Below are 10,503 nucleotides of genomic sequence, written 5' to 3' on the forward strand. Positions count from 1 at the left end.
CCCTCATGCTGTTCAGAACAACAACTTCGAAATCAAAAGTGGTCTGATCTCCATGATCCAAGGAAACAAGTTTCACGGGTTGCCTATGGAGGATCCACTCNTGTCGGATTACAAAGTCTCAGAACCTATATGGTGGCTAGGTAAAACCTTAAGAACAAAACGAAAATGAGATAAAAGATATGATGTCTCCACCCAACACTTAACAAAAATTATTTATAGTAAAAACATGTAAATCCCTAAAACTTAAATCGACAAGATAGAGTGTCGGTTCGGGAATCTCCTGAACCGTGTGAAACCAAACATGTGCGGTCGAGTCGCGTGTCATCTCTCCCTGGAGTGCGGTCGAGTGGAATGGATCGAGTCGAGGTCATTCAACACGAGGTAGGTCGAGTGGAGGTGATGCGACTCAAGCTAGGTTTATATGTATCCACTAAAACGGTGATAACTCTTGAACCACACCTCCGATTGGCCTGAAATAAACGGAATAGGAAAGATGACTCAATTCTCTACAACTTTGATGAAGACGTCAAAAGCTGAATCTCTCGACCGGTTGCTCGAGTGGTGACTCGAGTGGTGACTCAAACGGCGTCTTGGAGGATGGTTCGAACAACGACTCGAATGGAGACTCGAACGACGTCTTGAAGGATGGCTCGAACGACGTCGTGAAGGATGGCTCGAACGACGATGTTGAGCGAAGTGTTCCCGACGTCTCCAAGATACCTGAAATACTCCAAAATGCACAATGTATGCAAGGATGATGCAATAACTACCTAGACATGCAAAGTGTATAGAAAAAACTAGAAAATGATGCAAAACAATCAGTTATCCTAGCTCAATGCATGATAAATATATGCTAAGGAGAGACAAAATATAGACATATCATATATACTCTAAATCATCCTTTTTAGCTCCTTTGTGTTCCACCCGTGCCAATAAAGACTCAAAAACAACCTATAAAACAAATCAAAAGACTCAAAAAGCACACTTATACCATGGTTAAAAACCAAAAAAACCATGATATATCAACACCCACGAACCGGATTTTTGGTTTGAGCATCGATTGATGTCAAGGGTTAGGCATCGATCGATGCAGCTGTGCGGTTTGCACTCGGGTTATTTTCAATGTCTCCGGTTCGACGCGTTTAACGGAACAACTCTAGGGTTCATATATAGGGTGAATCAATGCCCTAGAGCCTTTGGTTGGTCGTTTTCATCTAGAGAGAAGAGAGAAAGAGAATTCTTGGTGAGATCGTTTTGTGAGCGAAGGAGAAGGTTTATGTACCTGTTTTGGTGTGTTTGGAACGTGGAACAGAAGGTCTGAGCATGGGTGTCGAGTAGAGGTCGCTGGAAGGGATCTTGCTGTTCTTCATCAGTTTCAACCTAAACAAGAGGTGAGTGCGGGATCATGGCTTATGTAAGCAATTTGATGTGTGTTTTATGTCATTTTGGGTGTTAATTGCTTGTTTGTGAGTGTTTGTCATGGTGTTTGTGGCATTTGTAAGGCGGTTTTGGCATCACGGAGCAGAAATGAGTCGGAGGAGATCGTGTTCGGCGGTGCTTTGCGCGACTGCATCGATCGATGCAGGGTGTGCATCGGTCGACGCAGCTAGGGATTTGATGGAGACGCGCTATTGTATTGATCATTGCAATGAGTGCATCGGTCGACGCCGCTAGGGATTTGATGGAGACGCTACACTACATCGGTCGATGCAAGAAGTGCATCAGTCGACGCATGGGCGTTGCATTGGTCGATGCAAGGAGTGTGTCGGTCGACGCAATGGCGCAGTGACGATGTATGAGTTCAAAGTTGTATGGTTTGCTTGCTTTTGTGTATTGTTTGTGTTTGTCTTTTCGCTTGTGTGTATAGCCCAGTATATGGGAGGTTCGTCTCACGAAGTATTTGTGATAATACTCACGCAACTCAATTGGATTTTGTGGTGCAGATAAAGACAAAGTGTGATCGTGGAATCAAATCAATGAAGAGAAAGATGTTCTAGAGGCTCGTTGATGCGTTGTCTGGCTTCTGTTAGGTTGCTAAAGTTGGGTCTTTAGAATTTTGCATATGATTGTTGGTTCCTTGGTTTATGTTATTCATTTGGAATTGTTGGATTTGTCTTGGAATATTGATATTGGTTATTTAAGTATTTGTTGGACAACTGATGGCTTAATGTTGGTTAATTCAGTTGTTTGATTTGAATGTTGTTAGGTTGTTAGTGAGTATGAGATCACTAGTTAATTAGAATATTAAAAAAAATAAAAAAATGGGGCGGATCGTTTCCTTGAACTAAACACAAAGATTTGGTTAACTTTCCGATTTGATGAACCAGAAATCGTCGATGGTCATCGGCGTCGCTTGAATGATGATAACGAGAGATCAAAAACCTATTTCTGACTCATATCTTCTCTCAATTCAACAGATCGAACCTTCCTCACAGATTTCACATTTTTGATAAAAGATCAAGAGACAGATAAAAAAAATAGGCAACTATTTTTTTTTTTAAGTAGTTCAACCAATTATAAATTAACACATACACAATCCTCGATAATCCTAAAAATGCTTAACTTAAAATCGATGCTTAAGTTTATTATACATTTTGATTTAATTTTAATTAGTTTGATGTTAATATATTTGTTAACATACTCTGAAGGACCATAGATGAAGATGCTCTTAAACATTTTCAGGCACACTAACAATTATAAATATATATATATATATATATATATATATATATATATATATNTATATATATATATATATATATAACCGAATAACAGAACTACCCAAACCATATTATCCAGATAAACCGAAGTCGCAGGCCAATTCACACAAAGTTATTCCACTCGCTCTCAGGAGGGATATATGTTAGGTTGTTAGTGAGTATAAGATTACTAGTTAATTATTATATTAAAAAAATACAAAAAAATGGGTCGGGTCGTTTCCTTAGACTAAACACAAAGATTTGGTTAATTCTCCGATTTGGTGAACCAGAAATCGTCGATGGTCATCGGCCTCGCTTGAATGATGATAACCAGAGATCAAAAACCACCGTAAATGTTCTAAGAATCAAAAGCCGAGTACCAAGGTACACAAAAAATAAGTCTACGCGTAGAAGACTCATCGCATCATGTATTAATCCTATGTAATTTGGTTGATTTTTATGATTGGAAATAAAAATATCAGCACACAAAACTAAAAATGCCTTGCAATATTTTGTTTCCACACACAAGAACATGCAAGTGCTTATAGGGGTTGGTGGGATTCATTTCTTTTGAAACTTTTTCCTTAAAAGAATCCATTTTACCGAGTCTAAATTTGGTTAAAACAAAAAATTAGAGAGAAAAAGACCTATTCTAGGGGATTTTAATTTGTTTGGTCAGGCCTGCCGTGAATCTGTACGAATTTTTTGACTTGAATGCAGTTTTTCGTCAACTTACAATTTTTCCATAACAAAAAGCTAAAACAAAGTCAACATTTTCAAGTTTATGACGAAAAAAAATCGCGTCAATGTCATAACAGAATCGTTTGACCACGGAACCTGTCAAATAATGTAAACATAGCCCGCCGAGTCGTCTTTACGCAACGCCGGTCGTTTCATGAAAAAATAATGGTCATTACTCATTAGTGTTAACCAGCTTAAGCACGTTAGTTACATTACATCCCAAGTTAAGTCTATTTCGTCTAGCTAGACTTGACTAATTTTAACGGGTCTTCTTCGATCACAAAGATTAAATGAATCTTTTTTTGATAAGTCTTTATAAAGTGTATATATATATACACACATATTTCTTCATTGACACTAAAACACATCCATTTCCATCTTGAAAGCCTAACTGTGTGTTTTGCTTTCTCTCTTGCAAAACCTATAAGCTGCAAGGATGGGAATTTCAAAGCCACTCCATACAATTTCTTGTATATCATTTTTAGTCTTATATTTTTCATTCTATTGCATAACACCAACCTCTTCTTCATCAGCCTCCCTGCAAAATGAATTCATCAGCTGTGTCAAAACAAACACGCATGTTGATTTCCCACTTGAGACAACGCTCTTTGCTCCCGCGAAAAACGTCTCTATGTTTAACCAAGTTCTCGAGTCGACGGCTCAGAATCTTCGGTTCTTGGCAAAATCTATGCCTAAACCGGGGTTCATATTCAGGCCCATTCATGAGTCTCAAGTTCAAGCTTCAATCATCTGCTCCAAGAAACTAGGGATTCATTTTCGTGTTCGAAGCGGTGGTCATGACTTCGAGGCCATGTCTTTTGTTTCACGGATCGAAACACCGTTTATATTGATAGATTTTTCGAAACTGAGACAAATCGATGTTGATATTGAGGACAATAGTACTTGGGTTCAAGCTGGTGCTACACTCGGAGAGCTTTACTACAGGTAATACAATTGGCTAATAAACGCATAATATGATATCTTTCTATAAATATATCTAATATCTCTCTAGTTTGACTTTATACATTTTTTTAATGTCAACGTAACTCTCCGAACGAAATAATTTTGTTTAAAATGCTAAAAGATTGCAGAATCAGCTGTCAAACAGATATGTTTGGCCGCACAATAGACCAAAACTGTCGTTGTCTGCATCCACAACTTGTATGATATTGACAAAGGCCATCATCAAGCAATTCAATTTATTTATTTAATTAATTGAAAATTATTTCTCTATGTATATTTACAAAAAAATACATGTTCATATTGCAAAAATACTTATACTTAACAACTAACTAGCATTATTTACAAAGTATATATATTTATAACCAAAATACATTATGCCTTACAGTTTCATTTTTATCAAATAAGAAATAAGCTAATTAGCCGAGGCATGCATGAAAATAAGAGTTTTAACTCTTTGTATGTATTTATTATTTTTAAACAAAATTCTTTATTTATGTTATTAACGTTACCTTTTTTACTTTTAACTGCAGAATTGCAGAGAAGAGCAAGATCCATGGATTTCCCGCGGGTTTGTGCACGAGCGTAGGCATAGGTGGGTATATGACAGGCGGTGGATACGGTTCCTTGATGAGGAAGTATGGTCTTGCGGGAGACAATGTTCTAGACGTGAAGATGGTTGATGCTAATGGTAAATTACTCAACAGAACCTCGATGGGTGAGGATCTGTTTTGGGCCCTTAGAGGAGGCGGTGGAGCTAGTTTTGGTATAGTTCTAGCATGGAATATCAAGCTTGTACCTGTTCCTGAGACCCTAACCATGTTCACCGTTACCAAAACGCCAAAACAAGACCCAGGGATGAAGATCATTTCAAAGTGGCAAAGAATGGCATCCAAGGTTATGGAAGAGCTACACATCCGAGTTGAATTCACTGCCGTTGGAAATAAAGGAAACAGGACTGTGATGATGTCCTACAAAGGTCAGTTTCTTGGCGAGAAAGTCACCTTGATGAAGGTTATGAATAAGGTCTTTCCAGAACTAGGGTTGACTGATCAGGATTGTACCGAAATGAGCTGGATTGAGTCCGCTCTTCGCAATGGTGGATTTGCAAATGGTTCTTCTATTGATGTTTTGCTTCAGCTCCAGTCTCCTTTAGGGAAAAATTACTTCAAAGCAAAGTCTGATTTCGTTAAAGAACCCATCTCTCCTTTAGGAATCAAAGGAATGTTCAAAAGATTGATTAAAGAAGACACACCGTTTCTGAATTGGACTCCTTACGGTGGTATGATGGCGAGAATCCCTGAATCTGAGATCCCATTTCCGCATAGAAACGGAATCCTCTTCCAGATTCTCTATCAAACAAACTGGCCGGAGAATGACAAGAGACCGAGTAGACACATCAACTGGATCAGAGAGTTGTACAGTTACATGGCGCCTTATGTCTCAAGTAATCCAAGACAAGCATATGTGAACTACAGAGATCTAGACCTGGGACAGAACATGAACAACGCAAAGGTTAACTCCATAGAAGCTAAAACCTGGGGGGCTAAGTACTTCAAAGATAATTACAACAGACTGGTGAAGATTAAAACAAAGGTTGATCCAGAGAACTTCTTCAGATACGAGCAGAGCATTCCACCTATGGTGTAGCGACAACTTTTAATTATCAAACAAATAAGAATAAAGTAGAAGAAATCATATAATGGTTCTTGTGTATTTCACAAATTGTTGTAGCAAAAGTAATAAAGTCATGCATGAGAAATGAGATGATGAGAAATAAAAGTGTTCCTCTAAATATTTTTATAAAACTAATTTACTTTCTTTTTCTAATGTCACACTTAAGCTATTTTCTTATTCCTTATTGTTTGCAATCCTCTACCAAAATACACTTCTTTTATATCAGTTCTGTGTTATTTATTTTAGGTTTTATAACTAATATTTTATTTTTAACTTTAGTCTTTCAAAGATCGATGATAATCGTTAATTATCAATTTAAAACTTTTCTTTTGTATGAGTTAAGGGTTATTTTAACCGCCTCTAGCCTTCATGATCCTAGGCACGGCTTAACTGTCTTCATTATTTTCGTTAGAACAAGAGACGTTGGAAACAAGATTCTTTCAGAGTGGCAAGTAGTTGCGGACAAGCTTGTTGCAGAACAAGACTCTTACAACACCGTACAGAGGTAAGTTTCTTGGAGTAGCCATAATTATAAACTATTCTATCACAAACTCACAAAAAATAACCCTGCTTTTTGGATGTGTGTTCAACTCGAAACATATGAATCTTTTAACTTACAGTACTATTTGCAATATTTTGTGCATTATTTTCTAGTTTTCCTATGACACAAAAATAAAATAAAAAACAATGTCTACGCTTTCTAATAAGACACATGAAAGATGGCTGTCACGTTATATTATTATTAATCGGTTGTCAATGTGTCATATATATTAAGAGACCAAAAAAAGTCTTAATTAATGTAAACATACTACCAATCTTATGCCTATCATAATCACACCATCTAGTTTCATTCCTAATCTCATCAACTTATTTAAGGATCTTGTTTTATCATAGCCTTTCATAATCATATACATAGTTTCCATATTAGCCTAATTGTGTGTGTGTGTTTTGCTTCTCTGTTCTATATACTATTGGCTGCAGGGATGGGAGTCTCAAAACGTACCACTCCCTGCAATTTATTTTGTTTCCTTTTTAGCTCTATACTTTTCATTCTACACCATAACACCGACAACTTCTTCAGCCTCCCTGCAAGATCGATTCATCAACTGTCTCCAAAGAAACACAAATGTTGATTTCCCATTCTTTGCTCCTGCGAAAAACGTCTCTATGTTCAACGAAGTCCTCGAGTCAACGGCTCAGAATCTACGATTCTTGACAGAATCCATGCCTAAACCAGGATTCATATTCACACCTACTCATGAGTCTCATGTCCAAGCTTCCATCATATGTTCCAAGAAACTTGAAATCCATCTCCGTGTCAGAAGCGGTGGTCACGACTACGAAGGCTTGTCTTTTGTCTCACAAATCGGAAAACCGTTTATATTGATGGATCTGTCAAAGATGAGAGAGGTCAACATTAACATCAAAGACAACAGTGCATGGGTTCAGGCTGGTGCTACAGTTGGTGAACTTTATTACAGGTACATAGATTAAGGAAACAAAAACTAAGACAATCTTTCAAGAACTAAATCTTTGGTGGTATTTTTGATATAAGAACTGTTTTGTTACCTGTAGGATTGCAGAGAAGAGCAAAGTCCATGGGTACCTGGCGGGTTTATGCTCGAGCTTAGGCATAGGAGGGCACATAACAGGTGGTGCATACGGATCAATGATGAGGAAATATGGTCTTGGTGGAGATAATGTGCTAGACGCAAAGATCGTTGATGCCAATGATGGGTGAGGATATGTTTTGGGCGATTAGAGGAGGCGGTGGAGCGAGGAGGCGATTAGAGGATATGTTTTGGGCGATTAGAGGAGGCGGTGGAAGATCAAACTTGTTCCTGTTCCTAAAACTGTAACCGTCTTCACCGTCACCAAAACGTTAGAACAAGACGTTGGCAACAAGATTCTTTCCAAGTGGCAAGTGGTCGCAGCGGACAAGCTTGTTGAAGAGCTATTCATCAGAGTGGTCATTAACGTAGCTGGAAACAAACTGTGACAACATCGTACAACGCCCTGTTTCTTGAAGGCAAAGACGCGTTGATGAAAGTTATGAAGAACGGGTTTCCAGAGCTAGGGCTAACACTTAAAAATTGTATCGAAATGAGCTGGCTTGAAATCTTGAATCCATAGTTTACATTTCTGGTTTCCCGAGCGACATTCCTACTAATGTTTTGCTTCGAGGGAAGTCTCCTTTCCTAAAGATCAGCTTCAAAGCCAAATCAGATTTCGTGAAAACCCCAGATTCCTGGATCAGGGCTCAAAGGTATCTTCAAGAAGTTTCTCAAAGAAGATAATCCATTGATGACATGGAACTAAACAAGTTACGGAGGAATGATGGCGAAGATCCCTGAATCCGAGATCCCTTTCCCGCATAGAAAAGGAGTCATCTTCAAGATTCAGTATCTAACCGCTTGGCCAGAGAGCGACAAGAGACCGAGCAAACACATCAACTGGATCAGAGATCTTTACAGTTACATGAAACCTTATGTCTCAAGTAATCCACGGCAAGCTTACGTGAACCACCGTGATCTAGACCTAGGAAAGAACACGAAAAACGCGAGATCGAGCTTTAAACAAGCTCAAGTCTGGGGAGGTAAGTACTTCAAAGAAAATTTCAATAGATTGGTGAGGATTAAAACAAAGGTTTATCCAGATAACTTCTTCAGACACGAGCAAAGCATCCCACTTATGCTCTAACGACATCAATCAAATAATAGTAAAGAATTCATATAATGATCATTCTAGTGTATTTCACAAACTGTTGGAGCTAATCATATAAAGATATGCGTGTAGTACTTTGTTTCACCTAAAAATTCGAATTGATGTTTCTTGATACCCAATTCATCAATCAACCCTAGAATCGTATTCAAAAGGTTTGTTCTTGATTAGAATCGGTAGTTTTTGTATACCTGCAGTGCGATTCCGACATGGTAAGAGTCCTTCTTAGTAAATTATCCAATAATCACAGAGAGACGATTTGAAAGTGGCAGAAGAGGAAGAAAGAAAGGTGCGAGAGAGCAATCCGCCATTGTCGTTGGATTTGGATTTCACCGTCGAAGCTTCTTCACATGTATTCAATGGATTTGGAGAAACAGAGGATAGTGTTTTTTTTTCGTAGCGACTAGCTAGCATGTTCAGATGAAGCCCAATAAGAAAAAGAACTGGAACCCAATAAGAAAATAAGATCCATTTCTCAGAAATTTTTTATAAATAATAATAATAATTAAATTCATTATCAAGTTTTAGAAGAGTTTTTGGTTTCTGTTTTCAAATATCAAATTAAAGTATAATGTTGTTAACACACTATGAAATTAAAGTATTTTATTTTTTTCAACACTTCAAACTCAAACCAAATTAAAATTTAATGTTGTGATTTATAAAAAAATCACTTAGTTATCTAATTATTTAAAGTTTAATTTTAGTTGTTTAATACTTTGTATGTTTTGTTTATATATTTAGAGAAAATTAGATGTTATATTTATAAAATCTAAATAAACCAATAAACTAATTGGCATGTGGTCCAACCGGTCCGACTAGTTAACCCAATTACCCGAAAGACTTCCGATTTACATTCCGATTCACTTTTCGGTCTAGTTTTAAAAACATTGAGCACCCTATAAAGGAAACTCTATATTAGCTAAGAGAACATGGGAGAGTAAAAACACCAATCAACAATTCTTAACAATTAAATTTTAAGTAAAGTCATAGAAAGTAACTATATTTCTCTAATGTGTATATGGTTGACATGTCTTTCAAATTTTTATTATTTTAAAACCAAAAATATTTTCTTTTTAACTTAAGGATACTTGTTTTATCTATGAATTTAAGTTTGTAAGTGGTAAAGAAAATAAGTAATTCTTTTATCAATGAATTTGATTCCATTTATGCTCTTATATAATCTATTAATTTGATTCAGTTTGTGTAGTGTGAGCTTAATACAACGTATAAAATAAATTAACTACCGCCATAAAACGTATTCTTGATAATAATTAAAAAGAACAGAAAAAAACAAAGCAATTACTTTGTTAAACTTATGGTAGTGACATTATTTGAACGAGATTTGAACAAGGACGTTAGTCTCGTGTTGTGACGTCCACAAACACAATGGTTTCATGTTGGGAAAAATAATTCCACCTTCACGTCAAGGATCTAACTTATTTCTTTTTTTTGTTTATCAAATTCAAGGTTCAACAATAAATCAACATTCTGATAATTTTGTTATTAAATAATATAAAACTGTATTTTTAAAACAAGAAGGTGCTGTGGTGTAGTGGTTATCACGTTTGCCTTACACGCAAAAGGTCTCCAGTTCGATCCTGGGCAGCACCATATTTTTCCACATTTTTTAACAAAATGAAATGGCCGTTATGTAAATTTCTTTCACAGACATCGTCGACGTTGACCAAAAAAAAAAAAAAAAAAG

General features: G+C 36.8%; 2 protein-coding genes and 1 non-coding gene across 3 annotated transcripts; all 3 read left to right on the top strand.

Moving 5' to 3' along the window:
- On the top strand, window positions 3,806-6,230 carry LOC104760504 (berberine bridge enzyme-like 4). The gene is made up of 2 exons (XM_010483444.2): window positions 3,806-4,385; window positions 4,934-6,230. The coding sequence occupies exons 1-2, from the start codon at window positions 3,877-3,879 to the stop codon at window positions 6,048-6,050; spliced, it is 1,626 nt and encodes a 541-aa protein (XP_010481746.1). The 5' UTR covers window positions 3,806-3,876; the 3' UTR covers window positions 6,051-6,230.
- LOC104763126 (berberine bridge enzyme-like 4) lies at window positions 7,011-9,182 on the top strand (the record flags this gene model as incomplete). Its single annotated transcript, XM_010486542.2, is given in 7 exon segments — window positions 7,011-7,558; window positions 7,653-7,808; window positions 7,810-7,882; window positions 7,885-8,059; window positions 8,062-8,189; window positions 8,192-8,320; window positions 8,322-9,182. Coding segments are annotated over 7 exon segments (1,665 nt in total), but the record flags the coding sequence as incomplete, so codon positions are not given.
- Window positions 10,337-10,409, top strand: TRNAV-UAC. Its single transcript has one exon. It is a non-coding gene; the product is annotated as a tRNA-Val (tRNA).

This window comes from Camelina sativa, chromosome 18, assembly GCF_000633955.1.
Source record: "Camelina sativa cultivar DH55 chromosome 18, Cs, whole genome shotgun sequence".
In the NCBI taxonomy this organism is placed as follows: domain Eukaryota; kingdom Viridiplantae; phylum Streptophyta; class Magnoliopsida; order Brassicales; family Brassicaceae; genus Camelina; species Camelina sativa.